General features: G+C 40.6%; 1 protein-coding gene across 1 annotated transcript; it reads right to left on the bottom strand.

Moving 5' to 3' along the window:
- Positions 1–4,123: 4,123 nt before the first annotated feature.
- Positions 4,124–5,722, bottom strand: LOC128661519 (E3 ubiquitin/ISG15 ligase TRIM25-like). The gene has a single exon (XM_053715768.1). It carries the CDS (start codon positions 5,720–5,722, stop codon positions 4,124–4,126), a length of 1,599 nt encoding a protein of 532 aa, XP_053571743.1.
- Positions 5,723–15,810: the final 10,088 nt, after the last annotated feature.

The following is a 15,810-nucleotide window of genomic DNA, read 5'->3' as shown; positions in this document are numbered from 1 at the left end:
GCAGCTTTCATCAAATTGTTCTCCTACATTAAAGGGATACTAAACCCAAATTTTTTCTTTCACGATTCAGATAGAGAATGCAATTTTAAGCAACTTCAATTTTTCTTCGTTCTCTTGCTATCTTTATTTGAAAAAGCAGAAATGTAAAGCTACATTTACCCACCAATCAGCAAGCGCTACCCAGGGTTCTAAACAAAAAATGGGCCGGCTCTTAAGCTTACTTTTCTGCTTTTTCAAATAAAGATACCAAGAGAACTTAGAAAAATTGTTAATAGGAGAAAATTAGAAAGTTGCTTAAAATTGCATTCTCTGAAGGAAAAAAAAAAATTGGGGTTTAGTGTCCCTTTAACCATTTACAGGTGGCAGTTGGTGAAGGTCTGCATCTTTATACTGGGTGCCATCTTGTACCTTAGGTATTTACACAATGTGCAGAGTTTAAAAGTTATATAAGAAAAAATAAATAAAAAAAAAAAAACAACAACAAAAAACAACCACACACACACAACAAAATATAAAGCAATACGCAACTGCTAAATAATAATAATAATAATAATAATAATAATAATAATATGTAAAGCATTATATATTATCCATACAACACAGCAGAAAAAAAACTGTCATTGTTACTGATCTGTGAGTGCAAGAATACCTTCACTCCAAGGTGGCAGCACCCACTATAAAGCTGTGGAGCGTCAGTAGCCGGCACCTGTACAGGTTTAAAAACAAATGAATGGTATTAGAGAGCTACTGGCACAGGAGGAAAACAATAACATTTTAAGTAGTAACCCTGCTAATGTGGTTGTACCCAGGAGGTTTAATGTCCCTTTAAGCTACAATTGTTTAAAGGGACATTCCAGTCAAAATTTAAATACACATAGATGAATTACACCTTTGAATAGAAACATATTTGCAATATAAATGTACTGGCAAAACTGCTTCTAGTAAAGGTTATCACTGTTTTAGTTTAAACATTTTTCTCTGCACGTGCATGTGAGGTATAGCGAGATAATCTCCACCAGCATTTTAAATACTGCAGCGCCTCAGAGATCTTGTATCATGTCAGCAATGAACAAACAGTCATTACCAGAGGGGACAAGCACCTTAGTCTATGAGCAAGTGCTGTGTTTAAAATGCTGGTGCATGGTGCATATTTAAATACACTTTTGAAACAGCTACAGCTCTCACTATAAGCATTTTTGCTAATATATGTGTATTACAAAAATACTTATATTCAAAAATGAAATGCATTCATGTGGATTCCAATTTTGGCTGGAATGTCCCTTTAAGTGAGGCACAGAACCTGCTGTTTGTGAAAGTTACTCACAGCATGCACACAGGACCAATGTGTGAGCATAACCTATGGCTGTATGTGCCACAGCAAGGTAACCATTATCATCTAACATTGCTTATTAACAAGCATTTTTGCAGAAGAGTATTGTCACTTTTAATGCCAGGGGCAGAACTATCATTGGTGCAGCAGGTAGAGTGGCATCAAGACCCAAGAACTAGGGGGGGGGGCATAGCAGCCATTCTATACATAGGAGTATGCACAATCCTAATGCAGAGGAGCCTTTTATTAGTGCAGGTTGCAGATTTATTTAGCCTTAAAATCATTATACAGGGCAGCAAGTATTTTGCTATTACTTACTACTGAGTTACATGGGGGGGCAAACATATTTTTGCACCAAAACCCTGAAAGCAGTGCCTCAACTCCAGTCTTCAAGTACCCATTGAGAAACACTATCATAAAAGGGATATTACTGACTAGACTCCTTATGTTTAACCCCTGCAAAGGTTTACAGCACCTGAGCAGAACACCAGTGGTTAATCAATCAGGAGCAGCAACTGCACTTCTCTTCCAAATCACCAGCTGTATCTTGATCAGGAATTAAGCTTTACTGTCTAGGCTCAGTAGTGCAAACATTACACACTAATTAATTAGATCATAACATTTTTAGGATTACAATGTATATTTAATACATAGATTGATAACATCACAAATAGAATTGATGTTCCTTGTGCATAATTGTTTTTATTTATTTATTTTTTAAACACCCAAGCTTGTGGGATTACTCTTGTAAGAGATTCAGCAATTTCTTGCAACCTCAAGCGACTCAAAAACCATGTTAAAGTTTTGGATGAAGGGATTTCTACAGAATGATCAGATGCTTGTAGTTTTCCCACACATAGAGCCTTTATAAAAGTAACCTGATTACATTCTTATCTAGTGCCAGTATATTATATTTTCTTTATAATATAAATGCAGCCATGTGTTACCTAGGAGTTAGAATCTAATATACAGCCAGCACTTATAACCTTCAAAAACATAACATCCTGTAGTTCCTATTGATGCATTTAGCTTTCATGCTAACATAGACACTGAGAAATCTGCTTCACCTTAACCCCACCCAAAAATGTTAGCTGAAATTTACTGCATAGATTTCTCACTTAAAGGGACACTGAACCCACATTTTTTCTTTCATGATCACAGAGCATGCAATTTTATCAACTTTCTAATTTACTTCTATTATCAATTTTTCTTATTTCTCTTGCCATCTTTATTTGAAAAAGGAGGCATCTATGCTAAGGAGCCAGCAAATTTTTGGTTCAGACCATGGACAGCACTTGTTTATTGGTGCTGTCGAATCAGCAAGGACAACCCAGGTTGTTCACCAAAAATGGGCCGGCATCTAAACTTACATTCTTGCTTTTCAAATAAACATACCAAGAGAACGAAGAAAATGTGATAATAGGAGTAAATTAGAAAATTGCATGCTCTATCTGAATCACAAAAGAAAAAAATTGGGTTCAGTGTCCCTTTAAAAGGGACATGAGAGCAATTTTTCCTCTTTCTTTCAGGATTCCAACAGGTTATACAATTTTAAACAACTTTACAATTTATTTCTATTATAAAATGTAATTAATTCTCTTGGCATTCTTTGTTAAAGGAGCAGGAATTCGCTGTTGGGAGTATCTAGTGAGGCAATGACAAGCTGCATATATTGTGATATATATTCATCAATCAGCAACAAACAGCTAGTAGCGTGTTTCTGATACTAATCCTACTTAGGTAGACCTTTCAACAAAGGATACTAAAAAGAATGCAAATTAGACAAAAGAAGTAAACTGGGATGTAATTTAAAAGGGGCATAAATCCCACAATGTTTATTTCATGATTCAGATAGAACATGCTATTTGAAACAAATTTCCAGTTTGCTTCTTTCTTCTTAAAAATAAGCAAGTGTTAATATGGGTAGACTTTATGGGCCTTTTGGTTCTTGTCTTCTGTCAAATTCTATGTTTCTATACTTAATACAATACCAAGAGGATATTTTGATGCATAAGTTATTTTATTTCATGCAGTGCTCATGAAAAATGAGAATATATATATATATATATATATAACAGTTCTGGCTAACAAGCAGTCATTTTCCAGAATTATTTTTTTTGTGTGTGCTTAAACGTCACCCTGCAACCCATTTAACAAAAACTATAGAATACATTCTTACCAGTGATTATAAATCATATAATATGTATTTATAATGTATCAATTTTAATTGGATGCAAAAAAAAAAAAAATACTTATTGAAGCAGTCATCAGGTATCTCACAGATTAATATAAGACAGATATTTTTCACAGAGCTCCTTTAAAGGGACACTGAACCCAAATTTTTTCTTTCGTGATTTAGATAGAGCATGACATTTTAAGCAACTTTCTAATTTACTCCTATTAGCAAATTTTATTTATTCTCTTGGTATCTTTATTTGAAATGCAAGAATCTAGGTTTAGATGCCGGCCCATTTTTGGTGAACAACCTGGGTTGTCCTTGCTGATTGGTGAAAAAAAATTCATCCACCAATAAAAAAGTGCTGTCCAGAGTTCTTAACCCAAAAAAGCTTAGATGGCTTTTATTTCAAATAAAGATAGCAAGAGAACGAAGAAAAATTGATAATAGGAGTAAATTAGAAAGTTGCTTTTAAATTGCCTGCTGATCTGAATCGCAAAAGAAAAAAAAATGGGTACAGTGTCCCTTTAAGCTGTGAAAGTGCATCTGTATTTCTTTGCGCCATGTTAAATAGATCATATTTACAGATTACAAGTGCTGGACAGTGATCAGGATCTCTAGCCCAGGATTCTAATTTCATCACTACAATGAACACAAATAGCAGCATGCAGAGGTTCAGTAAATGTGGCATTGAAGGTGTGCAAGAGCTTGATAGTGTCAGTCAGATCATAAAAGGACAGACAGCCAGCCTCATAGTCCAGGAATATTCCTAATTTCTTAATTCCGTAGGAAGAAGTATTAATGGTTATTCTTTTAGAGTCATGGTATGCAGAAACTGAAAAAGAGGCACCAGACAGACACCAGGATTTGCTATTATACCCAAACTCAGCTTCACTTCCGCTACGACTTATACTGTGATAAGACATTCCAACTCTCCACATAAAGGACTTACAGATCTCCACTTCCCAGTAATGCTGCCCAGAGGAAAAATTCCTGATGCTTAATACCTGATTACGATCAAATCTCTCTGGTGTTTTTGGTCGGTCTGCTAGAAAACAATAAAAAGCAGTTCTCAAGTCTTCTGATAATTTTACAGAATTACCAGCAGTGTTAACATCCAATAATATGTCAGAAGCCTTCTGCATGCAGAGACCTCTCTTGGTCTTTACATCAGTCAGAATATTAAATAAGCCTTTGTCTAGCACCAGGGAGATCAGAAACTCATCCAAATCCTCTTGATCAGGAACAACATTGTGCTTTCTCTTTTGTATCTTTTTATCATCAGTCACCAGATTTTCCTCTTTGACTTCCCTCTCAGCATCACAAGGATCACTGTTAGGTGACTGCTGTTCTTGTATGGATAACAAATCAGACAGATTGCCCACCTCTTCTAAGTGAGATATCCTTTCGGACAGTTCTTCCTCATCATTTTCCAGTTTTTGGATCAAATCAGAGATGTGTCCTACAATCTGCTTCTCCTTCTGGGTAATATCACTCAGGACTTGTTTCTCCAACACTTCCAGATGTTCCCTGAGGTCTACAAACATTCCAGACACTCGCACAGTCAGATCATCAGATTTCTCCTGCACCCCTCTCTCGTGCTCCTGCAGACTCAGGATTATTTCCACAGTCTCCTCTTTCTTGGTCTTCAGCTTCTCTATAACATGTCTCAGTTTTTTCTTCTTAAAAGCATCAGGCAATGGCTCCACCTGGTGTTCTTTATGGCTCTCATCCAGGCAGGACTCACAGATGCAAGAAACATCCTCAGCACAGAAATACTTTAGCAGCTCCTTGTGGATGGAACATTTTCTGCTACCCCAGGAATTTGTGGGTTCAGTTAGTAGGTGCTCTTCAGACTTGCTATGCGCCTTCAGATGCACATCACACAGTGAGGCCTCACATAGCAGACATGATTTAGTTGCAGGGACACGGTTGTAGACACAGTAAGTGCAGGGTATTACACTACTGTACTTACTCATTGTAGGAAAAATAAGATCCACTATGTTAGACAACTCCTCGTTTATTTTAAGTTTAGGTCTTTTAGCAAATCTGCATCTACATTCAGGGCAGTAATAAATGCCACGATCCCTATAATACCACATTCTTTTAAGGCAATCCATGCAGAAGTTATGTCCACAAGCAAGAGTTACAGGATTTGTGTATATACTGTAGCACATGCCACACATTAGCGCGTATCTCAGCTCAGCCGTAGCCATGTCTGGAAACAGAAAAAGCAAATGATCTGAAAGTTTCTTATTGCTCAGCACAGCAGCTGCAGAAGATATCACAGGGAGTTTAACTAGTTTGCTGTTAACCCTTTAAGATTCAGGCTGCAGTTTCTGCCCCCCTCCCCTTCAGTTCACATGCAGTGTCTGGTTTATAGTTAGCTTTATATTTCACAGGCAAGATTAAAACCATCATCTATTAAATATTTATTTGAATAGATGGATGATGGACAGATAAATAGATATGCTTTTAGACTACATTGTTATTTAGTCCCTGAACTGAAGAGTTTACGATCTAGTGAACAGTGCTTACAATACAAGTCTCTCAATAAGAATGCAAGAATAAGTAAAAGCAGCAGCACTTGTCAGAAAATAAACTCCACTTTATTAGTGCAGAGAAATGTTACATCCACTCTGAACTAATTACATTAAACCCCAAAAAATCTTTCATGATTCAGATAGAGCTCTGGTTTTCAAACCTGTCATCAGGCCTCCCCAACAGGCCAGGTTTTCAGGATTACCTTGGATGAGAGCAGTTAAGATAACCATGGTTATTAATCAGCTGATTATTTCACCTGTGCTGTAGTTCAGAATGATATCCTCAAAATGTGGCCTGTTAGTGAGGCCTGGGGACAGGTATCAAAACCAGAGCTCTATCTGAATCATGAAAGATTTTTTTTTAACTTTTATGTCCATTTTCATTGGCTTACAAATAGGTTCAACTATATCCAAGGAGCGCATTTCTGCTTCTTCAATAAAAGATATCAAGAGAATGAAACAAAATTGATAACAGAAGTAAATTGGAAAGTTCTTTAAAAGTGACTTACTATGTATAAAAAATGCTCAGGTCTGTTTCATTCACAAATCTTTATTAGCACATTGTTCCCCTGCTTCACTAAAGCACGTCTAACAATTATCTAGATTATAAAATTCTAAATTATTAATTATAGATTTGTAATGAGTAAATTGTATTTAAACTGCAACACTTGCAGGCTGAATCCAATGTATAGTGTAGGAGACGCCAGTTCAGTAGTTCTGTTAACAGGCCAGGATTTCAGAATGTTCTCAGCTGCACAGGTGGAGTAATCAGTGGGCAGTTTGCAGATAGAGAAACAAACAGAATTGTAGGAGATGTAAATAGCTTTTCATTTAAAGCCCTGATCTCTATAGAGGGCTGCAGCATGTTGTTACATGTCTATATCTGTCTATACAGGACCATACTGATGACATATTCTCTCTTTATAAGCAGCATGAGATGAGTGGTTGGCAGTTGGTGTAGCAACTAATGAAGAAACAGAGGATATTATAGCACAGAGTATATGAAATTCTACTGTAATAACTTGTGTTGTAGGTACAGAATAGATATTGTGTTATGTATGAGACATGCTAATGTACCCTGTGTGCACAGTGTTATGTATAAGTGACATGCTGATGTACCCTGTGTGCACAGTGTTATGTATAAGTGACATGCTGATGTACCTGTGTGCACAGTGTTATGTATAAGTGACATGCTGATGTACCTGTGTGCACAGTGTTATGTATAAGTGACATGCTGATGTACCTGTGTGCACAGTGTTATGTATAAGTGACATGCTGATGTACCTGTGTGTGTGCACAGTGTTATGTATAAGTGACATGCTGATGTACCGGTGTGCACAGTGTTATGTATAAGTGACATGCCGATGTACCCTGTGTGTGCACAGTGTTATGTATAAGTGACATGCCGATGTACCCTGTGTGTGCACAGTGTTATGTATAAGTGACATGCCGATGTACCCTGTGTGTGCACAGTGTTATGTATAAGTGACATGCCGATGTACCCTGTGTGTGCACAGTGTTATGTATAAGTGACATGCCGATGTACCCTGTGTGTGCACAGTGTTATGTATAAGTGACATGCCGATGTACCCTGTGTGTGCACAGTGTTATGTATAAGTGACATGCCGATGTACCCTGTGTGTGCACAGTGTTATGTATAAGTGACATGCTGATGTACCTGTGTGTGCACAGTGTTATGTATAAGTGACATGCTGATGTACCCTGTGTGTGCACAGTGTTATGTATAAGTGACATGCCAATGTACCTATGTATAAGTGACATGCCGATGTACCCTGTGTGTGCACAGTGTTATGTATAAGTGACATGCTGATGTACCTGTGTGTGCACAGTGTTATGTATAAGTGACATGCCAATGTACCTATGTATAAGTGACATGCCGATGTACCCTGAGTGTGCACAGTGTTATGTATAAGTGACATGCTGATGTACCTGTGTGTGCACAGTGTTATGTATAAGTGACATGCTGATGTACCCTGTGTGTGCACAGTGTTATGTATAAGTGACATGCCAATGTACCTATGTGCGCACAGTGTTATGTATAAGTGACATGATGATGTACCTGTGTGCACAGTGTTATGTATAAGTGACATGCTAATGTACCCTGTGTGTGCACAGTGTTATGTATAAGTGACATGCTGATGTACCTGTGTGCGCACAGTGTTATGTATAAGTGACATGCTGATGTACCTGTGTGCGCACAGTGTTATGTATAAGTGACATGCTGATGTACCTGTGTGCGCACAGTGTTATGTATAAGTGACATGCTGATGTACCTGTGTGTGCACAGCAGTGACGTGCGGTGAAGTCAGAGGCTGGTGAGGCACTAGTTGTGATACGCCGAAGAAACACATATACTGCGGGCTGCAAGTACCCCCCAACAGGGCAGGTTTTAATTATAGCTGAACCCGTGCACAGGTGAAATAATCAGCTAATGGGTGAGAGCAAGTTAGTAACCATGGTTACTGATCAGCTGATTACTTCACCTGTGCACTGATTCAGCTATAATGAAAACCTGGCCTGTTGGGGGTACTTGAGGAACATGGTTGAGAAACTAAAGCACCAGCTCATCTGAAATGTGTTGTTTACTTGGAGAATAAAACACACACACACTGCACACACACTCTGCAAAGGATTAAAGGGACAGTCTACACCAGAATATTTATTGTTTTTAAAGATAGATAATCCCTTTATAACCTATTCCCTAGTTTTGCATAACCAACACAGTTATACTAATGTACTTTTTACCTCTGTGATTACCTTGTATCTAAGCCTCTGCAGACTGCCCCCTTATCTCAGTGCTTTTTACAGACTTGCATTTTAGCCAATCAGTGCTGGCTCCTAGAAACTCCATGTGTGTGAGCACAGTGTTATCTATATGAAACACATGAACTAACACCCTCTAGTGGTGGAAAACTGTCAAAATGCCCTAAGATAAGAGGAAGCCTTCAAGGGCTTAGAAATTAGCATATGAACCTCCTAGGTTTAGCTTTCATCTAAGAATACCAAGAGAACAAAGCAAAATTGGTAATAAAAGTAAATTGGAAAATTGTTTAAAATAACATGCACTATCTGAATAATGAAAGTTTGTTTTGGACTAGACTGTCCCTTTAAGTTGGCACAAACTCTAGTAACAAATAACACAGCTGCTACTACAATCCTCAATCAGGTGCTCTCCAAAGTGGCCATGTCTCAGTCACTTTTTAATCCGCTGAAACATGGGCATGCTGGAGTACCATCTCTTGGACCCACTGTGAATAATACCACCAGGTTTACTTCAAGTGGAATACTATTTTCTCCTCACAGTTCAATCGCACAGAATACAAACCAAAACTTTTTTGCCACCATTTGGGAAAGGTATGATGAGCACTAACAAGACTGGATCCTTGTGTGTTTGATCATGTTTATTATTACCATAATGACCATCAGGAGTTGTCCCTGAATTATGCACATCTCCAGTGAAGAGAATGATGTCCAGTCCCAGACAGATACAGAGCAGATTGGGCATCATGTATTCACTGGAGGTGTGCATAATTCAGGGACAACTCCTGATGGTCATTATGGTCATAAAAAACATGATCAAACACACATTTTTATAAAGGATTACTATGATTCACATGGAAAACATCATTCATGTCATGAACCAAAAGGTAGACTTTCCAAACACAGTCCCAACAGTCCCTGGGAATCATCTCAAATATGGCACTCATCTGGTCAGCATTATGAGACTAGAAATGAGTTGTAATTGTATTATCCAGAGGAACCAACTACTGACAACATAATTATTGTACATATGTGAAATAGCTGTAGTTTTATTTAATTTATGCCTCCCTCACTCTAATCAATATATTACAACTCCCTTCCTTTAATTCTTAAACTAACAGGTTTACTTAGAGGAGGCATAAATTGTAATCACAAGCAATTATTTCCCCATTTGCATGTTTTCCTCAACAGAATAATGGTGCTCTCTGACTCAATTTGTTTGAAACTCATCCTTTAATGATGATTTTATTTGTGGATTACCAACCTCTATCCCCTTTACTAATGTTCCCTTATGTATGCCAAGGACCAGTATCAGCAGGCTTTTTTTGTCAGGGTTAGTGGAAGAGAGGGGGGGGGGAGTGGAGAGAGACGAAAAGGGGGGGGGGGACACAAGGGGAGAGAGATACAGGGGAGGTAGGGGGGAAAGAGAGAGAGACATGAGGGAGGGAGAGAGAGAGAGACACGAGGGATGGGGGAGAGAGACACGAGGGAGGGGGAGAGAGAGAAAGAGACAGGGGAGGGAGGGGTTAGAGAGAGAGACACACGGGAGGGAGGGGAGAGAGAGACAGAGGGGGGGAGAGAGAGAGACACAGGGGAGGGAGGGGGGGAGAGAGAGACACAGGGGAGGGAGGGGGAAAAGAGAGAGACACGAGGGAGGGGTTAGAGAGAGGGAGACACACAGGGGAGGGAGGGGAGAGAGACACAAGGGAGGGAGGTGGGAGAGAGAGAGACATAGGGGAGGGAAGGGGAGAGACACATGGGTGGGGGAGAGAGAGACCCAGGGAAGGGAGGGGGAGAGACACAGGGGAGGGGGAGAGAGACGCAGGGTAGGGGGAGAGAGAGAGACACAGGGGAGGGGGGGAGAGACACAGGGGAGCGGGAGAGAGACACAGGGGAGAGGGAGAGAGAGACACAGGGGAGGGGGAGAGAGACACAGGGCGGGGGGGGAGGGGGAGAGAGACACAGGGGAGGGGGGAGAGAGAGAGACACACAAAGGAGGGGGGGAGAGAGACACACAGGGGAGGGGGAGAGAGACACACAGGGGAGGAGAGAGAGAGACACAGGGGAGGGGGAGAGAGAGACACAGGGGGGGGAGAAACGGGGGTGAGAGAGAAACAGGGGAGGGGGAGAGAGAGAGAGACACAGGGGGGGTGAGACACAGGGGGGAGAGAAACAGGGGGGAGAGAGACACAAGGGAGGGAGGGGGTCCAAGCACAGCCACAGATACATTCATATTGTGAAATGGAAGGCTAGCTGGCCTCTACTTCCTTGCGCAATATGAATGTTGTGTGTATACATGTAATTGTACAGTACAGAGTGGTGGGGGTGGGGGGTAATCTTTGATAAAGAAAAAAAATATTTTGAAAAATGAAAAAAAAAATGTATTTTAATTATGAATAAAGAGTGTAATTACACACATTGGCCAGAGGAGGCGCTGCCTCACCTGTCTTCTATGAATGCACGTCACTGCAACATACTGATGCTTTTACTTCAAAAGGCACAAGGATTAAACCCACTCCTACTAAAAACAGTAAGTAAGGTGTATTATGAAAGTAATAATTCACTTAATGCTGGTTAATCTTTCCCAAAAAGTTTCTGTGGAACACTGGCAGTAAAAAATGTATAGCTGTACACCATGAACCTCCTTTTGTTTTCCTAGATGATGCATTATTAAAATCTGAAAGTTAACACCTTGTGCAGTGTGTGTGTGTGTATATATGTTTGTGTACATGAGTACGTTGTGCAGTGTGTATATGTTTGTGTACATGAGTATGTTGTGCAGTGTGTGTGAATATTTGTGTACATGTGTATGTTGTGCAGTGCGTGTGAATATTTGTGTACATGTGTATGTTGTGCAGTGTGTGTGAATGTTTGTATACATGTGTATGTTGTGCAGTGTGTGTGTATGTGAATGTTTGTGTACATGCGTATGTTGTGCAGTGTGTGTGTGTGAATGTTTGTGTACATGTGTTTGTTGTGCAGTGTGTGTGTGTGTGAATGTTTGTGTACATGTGTATGTTGTGCAGTGTGTGTGTGAATGTTTGTGTACATGTGTATGTTGTGCAGTGTGTGTGTGTGTGAATGTTTGTGTACATGAGTATGTTGTGCAGTGTGTGTGTGAATGTTTGTGTACATGAGTATGTTGTGCAGTGTGTTTATGTTTGTGTACATGAGTATGTTGTGCAGTGTGTGTGTGTATGTTTATGTACATGAGTATGTTGTGCAGTGTGTGAGAAAGTTTGTGTACATGAGTATGTTGTGCAGTGTGTGTGAATGTTTGTGTACATGAGTATGTTGTGCAGTGTGTGTGTGAATGTTTGTGTACATGAGTATGTTGTGCAGTGTGTGTGTGAATGTTTGTGTACATGAGTATGTTGTGCAGTGTGTTTATGTTTGTGTACATGAGTATGTTGTGCAGTGTGTGTGTGTATGTTTATGTACATGAGTATGCTGTGCAGTGTGTGAGAAAGTTTGTGTACATGAGTATGTTGTGCAGTGTGTGTGTGTGTGTGAATGTTTGTGTACATGAGTATGTTGTGCAGTGTGTGTGTGAATGTTTGTATACATGAGTATGTTGTGCAGTGTGTGTGAATGTTTGTATACATGAGTATGTTGTGCAGTGTGTGTGAATGTTTGTGTACATGAGTATGTTGTGCAGTGTGTGTGTGAATGTTTGTGTACATGAGTATGTTGTGCAGTGTGTGTGTATATGTTTGTGTACATGAGTATGTTGTGCAGTGTGTGTGTGTGTGTGAATGTTTGTGTACATGAGTATATTGTGCAGTGTGTGTGAATGTTTGTGTACATGAGTATGTTGTGCAGTGTGTGTGTGTGTGTGTGTGAATGTTTGTGTACATGAGTATGTTGTGCAGTGTGTGTGTGTGAATGTTTGTGTACATGAGTATGTTGTGCAGTGTGTGTGTATATGTTTGTGTACATGTGTATGTTGTGCAGTGTGTGTGAATGTTTGTGTACATGTGTATGTTGTGCAGTGTGTGTGTGAATGTTTGTGTACATGAGTATGTTGTGCAGTGTGTGTGTGTGAATGTTTGTGTACATGGGTATGTTGTGCAGTGTGTGTGTGTGAATGTTTGTGTACATGAGTATGTTGTGCAGTGTGCGTGTGAATGTTTGTGTACATGTGTATGTTGTGCAGTGTGTGTGTGTGTGTGTGTGAATGTTTGTGAACATGAGTATGTTGTGCAGTGTGTGTGTATATGTTTGTGTACATGTGTATGTTGTGCAGTGTGTGTGTGAATGTTTGTGTACATGTGTATGTTGTGCAGTGTGTGAGTGAATGTTTGTGTACATGAGTATGTTGTGCAGTGTGTGTGTGTGAATGTTTGTGTACATGTGTATGTTGTGCAGTGTGTGTGTGTGTGTGAATGTTTGTGTACATGAGTATGTTGTGCAGTGTGTATTTTTGTGTACATGAGTATGTTGTGCAGTGTGTGTGTATATGTTTGTGTACATGTGTATGTTGTGCAGTGTGTGTGTGAATGTGTGTGTACATGTGTATGTTGTGCAGTGTGTGTGTGAATGTTTGTGTACATGTGTATGTTGTGCAGTGTGTGTGTGTGTGAGTGAATGTTTGTGTACATGCGTATGTTGTGCAGTGTGTGTGTGTGTGTGTGAATGTTTGTGTACATGTGTATGTTGTGCAGTGTATGTGTGTGTGAATGTTTGTGTACATGAGTATGTTGTGCAGTGTGTATGTTTGTGTACATGAGTATGTTGTGCAGTGTGTATGTTTGTGTACATGAGTATGTTGTGCAGTGTGAATGTTTGTGTACATGAGTATGTTGTGCAGTGTGTGTGTTTGTGTACATGAGTATGTTGTGCAGTGTGTGTGTTTGTGTACATGAGTATGTTGTGCAGTGTGTGTGTGAATGTTTGCGTACATGAGTATGTTGTGCAGTGTGTATGTTTGTGTACATGAGTATGTTGTGCAGTGTGTATGTATGTGTACATGAGTATGTTGTGCAGTGTGTGTGTTTGTGTACATGGGTATGTTGTGCAGTGTGTGTGTTTGTGTACATGAGTATGTTGTGCAGTGTATGTTGTGCAGTGTGTATGTTTGTGTACATGAGTATGTTGTGCAGTGTGTGTTGTGCAGTGTGTATGTTTGTGTACATGAATATGTTGTGCAGTGTGTATGTTTGTGTACATGTGTATGTTGTGTAGTGTGTGTGTGTGTGAATGTTTGTGTACATGAGTATGTTGTGCAGTGTGTGTTTGTGTACATGTGTATGTTGTGCAGTGTGTATGTTTGTGTACATGAGTATGTTGTGCAGTGTATGTTGTGCAGTGTGTATGTTTGTGTACATGAGTATGTTGTGCAGTGTGTGTGTTTGTGTACATGAGTATGTTGTGCAGTGTGTGTGTATACATGAGTATGTTGTGCAGTGTGTGTGTTTGTGTACATGTGTATGTTGTGCAGTGTGTGTGAGAATGTTTGTGTACATGTGTGTACATAACTTTACCATAAATAACTTTGCCAATAAATAACTTGGAATAAAGACACAAACACAGAGTGTGGGTAAAGACCCGTGGGTCGAATTTATTATAGAACATAGGAACTTGCTGGAAGCAACACTGTGGCGGCTATCTAGCTAGGACAGTAAGTACCCACCTGCTAGGAAGATGGACCACGCCTGTGAATGCCTACACAAGCGGAGCTTAGCTGCACGCACAGGCTTAGGGAGTTCTCAGCATCCTCAGAATGAGGGAGGGACCCCAGGCGCGTGCCTGCAGAGACTACCCTCCCCCTGGGCCAGCTGTCACTCTACCTCTGATGGCAAACCGGGGCGTCGGCCAACCGCCACAACAGATAGCCCACAGGCACAGCTCTTGCCACCACCCTCATAGGTGTAATAAAATAGCATACCTCAAATTACATAGGAACAGGTCAATGTCCCTCTCAGAGAGGTGTACCCCGTCCCTCCTGTAGAGGCTCCTCTCAGCCGTTGTGATGTTCCCAATAAAACCTCTTATCTGGCACAAGAAAATTCTCATTTGCCTGTTCAGCTTCTTACGGACCTGAAAGGACACCCCGTGGGCTGCATATGGTGTCACGCTATTCTAGTGATAATGTTGGACCATCCTCTTCTAGTATTGGGGACCCAAGTATGGAAAGTGCGTAGGTCAGACTGAATCACCGCACTGAGCTGTTTGCATGGCAGGAGCCTTTTATCATTCCACCGGCGTTAATGAACAGAACATGAGGTTCCTCCCACCGGTGCACAGCCCCCTACAGCAACCCAGGCAGACCTGACGAAATCAACCCCTTGCGGCCCAACCATCTAAAGGTAACCCTAAAGGAAGGAAATCCCAACTGGCGTCCATCTTGTCCCTCGATCGCTCTCAGCTCTGCTCAATAGATGTAGGAGTGATCCATGATCCACACTCTCAACAGACCCTCTCTCAGTCCTGCAACGAAACCACAATTAACAAGGGAACATCGCTAGAAAAACAAAACACTTATTCAGTCAATGGCCTAGCGTACAACAGGTATCTTTTGACCTCCTCCGCCCCAATGATCTAATACGGTCAACAGACCAACCCAGCGGCGGTGGTAGCTCCTCTAACCCTAAATGAATGAGGAGCGTTGACCCTAGGTTCAAGGCCTACTCTAGCCACTGCCCAGTTCAAAACTTCCGAAACGGAAATCTAGTCAATGGGGAACCATCTGCATGAATTAGAAATAGCAAGGGACCTTCCGGATGCGCGTCCATGTAGACCCTAACTAGTCTAACTGAACAACAGGCGGAGCCTGTGTGGGCAGGTAAAGAGATCCAAAAAAACCTCTGCCTTCTTGGTCAGTCTTTGATCCAGACAGGAAAATGAGTACAGCCGACTCAACGTTGCTTACATGAGAGGCCAACAGGCTACCAGGCTTGTGCCTCGAAGGGGGGACTAATTTACTCACCCTTAGCGTCCCGTGAAAAGCCAGCCCAAAGGCAGCTGTGAACATGGTAGCC

The sequence above is a fragment of the Bombina bombina genome, chromosome 5 (assembly GCF_027579735.1).
Source record: "Bombina bombina isolate aBomBom1 chromosome 5, aBomBom1.pri, whole genome shotgun sequence".
Classification (NCBI taxonomy): domain Eukaryota; kingdom Metazoa; phylum Chordata; class Amphibia; order Anura; family Bombinatoridae; genus Bombina; species Bombina bombina.
This window is presented reverse-complemented; position numbering and strand designations above follow the sequence as displayed.

Coding starts and splice junctions, on each gene's coding strand:
- LOC128661519 (XM_053715768.1), bottom strand. CDS start 5,722: ATGGCTACGGCTGAGCTGAGATACGCGCTAATGTGTGGCATGTGCTAC.